Source organism: Bison bison, unplaced genomic scaffold (genome assembly GCF_000754665.1).
Source record: "Bison bison bison isolate TAMUID 2011002044 unplaced genomic scaffold, Bison_UMD1.0 scf7180017864213, whole genome shotgun sequence".
Lineage (NCBI taxonomy): Eukaryota > Metazoa > Chordata > Mammalia > Artiodactyla > Bovidae > Bison > Bison bison.
The window spans coordinates 2,198,429-2,202,325 of NW_011494785.1; the positions used below are offsets into that span (position 1 = coordinate 2,198,429).

At 50.8% G+C, this 3,897-nt stretch overlaps 1 protein-coding gene across 1 annotated transcript in view; it reads left to right on the top strand.

Annotated features, from left to right (window-relative positions):
• Nucleotides 1-3,897, top strand: part of AKAP3 (A kinase (PRKA) anchor protein 3) — a 24,454-nt gene that overhangs the window by 12,995 nt on the left and 7,562 nt on the right. The window contains exon 4 of the mRNA XM_010844989.1: nt 807-3,131. Coding sequence (XP_010843291.1) covers nt 807-3,131 — 2,325 coding nt within the window. The remainder of the gene's footprint in view (nt 1-806; nt 3,132-3,897) is intronic.

The window sequence follows — 3,897 nt, forward strand, 5'->3', positions numbered from 1 at the left end:
ACTTTTCACTTTCATGCACTGGAGAAGGAAATGGCAACCCACTCCAGTATTCTTGCCTGGAGAATCCCAGGGACGGGGGAGCCTGTTGGGCTGCCATCTATGGGGTCGCACAGAGTCGGACATGACTGAAGCGACTTAGCAGCAGCAGCAGCAGCATTTAAGTTTATTGCCAGAATAATAGTGGCTTTCTAGGTGGCTCTGTGGTAGTCTGCCTGCCAATGCAGGAGATGCAGGAGATGCGAGTTCAATGCCTGGGTTAGGAAGATCCGCTGGAGGAAGAAATGACAACACACTCCAATAATCTTGCCTGGGAAATCCAGGCAGAGGAGCCTGGTGGGCTACTGTCCATGGGCTTGTAGAGTCAGACATGAACTGAGCACACATGTGCACACACAGAATAATATTAAATGAGGTCCTAGTTTTAAAGTACTCAGAACAGTGCCTGATATATAGTAGGTGGTGGTGGTGGTTTAGTCAGTCAGTCGTGTCCAACTCTTGCAACCTCATGGACTGTAGCCCTCTAGGCTCCTCTGTCCATGGGATTTCCCAGGCAAGATTACTGAAATGGGTTGCTATTTTCTTCTCTAGGGGATCTTCCCAACCCAGGGGTTGAACTCTGGTCTCCTGCATTGCAGGCGGATTGTTTACTGATAGCCACTAGGGAAGGCTGATACATAGTAAGCACTCAGTAAATGTTGCTTCCATCTGTTGGGTTGATGGAGGAGTTGAGACGTGAGAGGGGCGACCATTTTTGTGACTGCTCTTTGAGGTTGTCCTGAATATCCTGTGTCTTTACTTTGTTATAGTCGGATGAATCCTTGTCTATTTTTAAGGAAGCCTCACACGATCCCATCAGAGTGCTCAGCTGGCTCCGCAGAGACCTGGAAAAAAGCACAGCAGGATTCCAAGACATTAGGTTCAAGCCCGGAGAATCATCGCTCGGCAGGGAAATGGTCAGCTCAGGAGACCCACGCAAAGGTTTCTGCGTGGACTATTACAACACCACCGCCAGGGGAAGTCCAGGGAGGCTGCATTTTGAGATGAGTCACAGAGAGAACCCACACCAGGGCCCCACCTGCAATGGGAGCTCCGTAGATGAAGTCTCCTTCTACGCCAACCGCCTCACAAATCTTGTCATCGCCATGGCCCGCAAGGAGATCAACGAGAAGATTGACGGCTCTGAAAACAGGTGTGTCCACCAATCAGTGTACATGGGGGATGAGCCTCCACCCAACAAGAGCCTGAGCAAGGTGGCGTCGGAGCTGGTGAATGAGACCGTCACTGCCTGCTCCAAAAACACCCCATCAGATAAGGCTCCGGGCTCTGGTGACAGAGCCTCGAGGACATTACAGAGCCCCCCGAATTTAAAATACAAAAGCACTTTGAAGATCAAGGAAAGCAACAAGGGAGGCAGGGGTCCAGACGACAGGCCTAGCTCTAAGAAGTCTTTCTTCTACAAAGAAGTATTCGAATCTCGTAACGCGGGTGATGCCAAAGAGGGAGGAAGGACCTTACCGGCGGAGAGAAAGATGTTCAGAGGGTATGAAAGGCCCGATGACTTCACAGCTTCCATCAGTCAAGGGATCATGACCTATGCCAACAGTGTGGTGTCCGACATGATGGTCTCCATCATGAAGACCCTGAAGATCCAGGTGAAAGACACGACCATTGCCACCATCGTGCTGAAGAAGGTCCTGATCAAGCACGCCAAAGAGGTGGTCTCCGACCTCATCGACTCCTTCATGAAGAACCTCCACAACGTCACGGGGACCCTCATGACGGACACGGACTTTGTCTCGGCTGTGAAAAGAAGCTTCTTCTCTCATGGAAGCCAGAAGGCCACGGACATCATGGACGCCATGCTGGGGAAACTCTATTCAGTGATATTTGCCAAGAAACCCCCTGAGACAGTCAGGAAAACCAAGGATAAGTCTGAAAGTTACTCCCTCGTCTCTATGAAAGGGATGGGTGACCCTAAACACCGAAACGTCAACTTCGCCTCCATGAAATCAGAAGGTAAAGTGAGGGAGAGAGTATGTACCCCCACGCCCAAACCCGAGAAGTCCTGTGTGGAAACTCTGGGGGAACACATTATCAAAGAGGGGCTGACCCTGTGGCACAACAGCCAGCAGAAGGAAGGCATATCTGCATGCCTCCAGGGCTCTCCCTTCGTAACTCCCAAAAGACAGTATAAACCTGTGCCGGACTTTCCCCTGGGGTTCCCTTTTGACCCCTGCAACTTCAGCCTCCCTACGCAGTGCCCAGAAAAACCTGAGAATTTTATGTGTGACTCAGACTCCTGGGCCAAGGACCTGCTTGTGTCTGCCTTACTTCTGATCCAGTACCACCTGGCCCAGGGAGGAAACATGGATGCACAGAGCTTTCTCGAAGCTGCTGGCACCTCCAACCTGTATCCCACTAAGTCTCCAGCCGTTTCCCATGAGTCCAGCCTCCGGTCTCCCCAAGTGGGAGCTGACCCAGAAGAAGTGGAGAAGAAGGACCTAATGAGCGTTTTCTTCAACTTTATCCGGAACTTGCTCAGTGAGACCATTTTCAAGAGCGACCATAGCTGTGATCCCAAGGCAACCAAGGAAGACAACAGCCCCCAGTGTGAAAGACCCGTCACCCCTTCTCCCGCCAAATTAAATGAATGTGATGAGACTGGGGGTGCTTTTGCGGGGCTCACCAAGATGGTGGCTAACAAACTTGATGGCCACATGAACGGGCAGATGGTAGACCATCTGATGGACTCAGTGATGAAGTTGTGTCTCATCATTGCCAAGTCCTGCGACTCTCCGTTGGCAGAACTGGGAGACGACAAGTCTGGGGATGCCAGCAGGCCAACATCAGCCTTCCCAGAGAGTTTATATGAGTGTTTGTCCACCAAGGGCACAGGGACTGCAGAGACACTCCTACAGAATGCCTATCAGGCTATCCACAACGAACTGAGGAGTCTATCAGCACAGCCCCCAGAAGGGTGCGCAGCACCCAAAGTGATCGTCAGCAACCACAACCTGACTGACACCGTGCAGAACAAGCAGCTCCAAGCCGTTCTTCAGTGGGTGGCCGCCTCTGAGCTCAACGTCCCCATTCTGTACTTTGCGGGTGACGACGAAGGAATCCAGGAGAAGGTAAGGCGGTAGAGCCAGGGCTTTGAGGAAGATTGATTAGGGTTAATGAGGGTTTTAAGTACTTTTTCTTTCTAAATGGGAAGATAGCTCCAAGAAGGGTAGGATGGGAACAGTAAACATTCGAAGCTCAAAACTCATAGCCTAGCCAATGGGTAAATTAAAACTAGATTTTTGCCAAAAGAGGTGTATCAAAGGGAAAAGAAGATATACACTTTTTTTTTTTTCTCTTTCTTTCTGTGTATCTAGATGGGAATGCACAAATAAGGAGCCTCCAAGTGAGTTGGTGAAAGGATCAGAGTAAGGCCTGGGCTCAGACTGAACTCTGGGTAGGACAGCTTTGCCCAAAGAATGAGAAGGAGATGCTGGGAAGCGTCCTGGGGATGTGTTGGCTGGGGGCAAAGGGTTTAGATTCATAGTGTTTTCAAGCCTATCATACCTCTCTTTGCTGGTGATCTAGGAGCCATTAGGGATTTGAAGGGATTCAATAAATAGCATCCCTCTTCCCCTCACCCGTGGAGAAGGCAATGGCACCCCACTCCAGTACTCTTGCCTGGAAAATCCCATGGACGGAGGAGCCTGGTAGGCTGCAGACCATGGAGTCGAGAAGAGTCAGACCCGACTGAGCGACTTCACTTTCACTTTTCACTTTCATGCATTGGAGAAGGAGATGGCAACCCGCTCCGGTGTTCTTGCCTGGAAAATCCCATGGACGGAGGAGCCTGGTAGGCTGCAGTCCATGGGATCGCTAGAGTCGGACACGACTGAG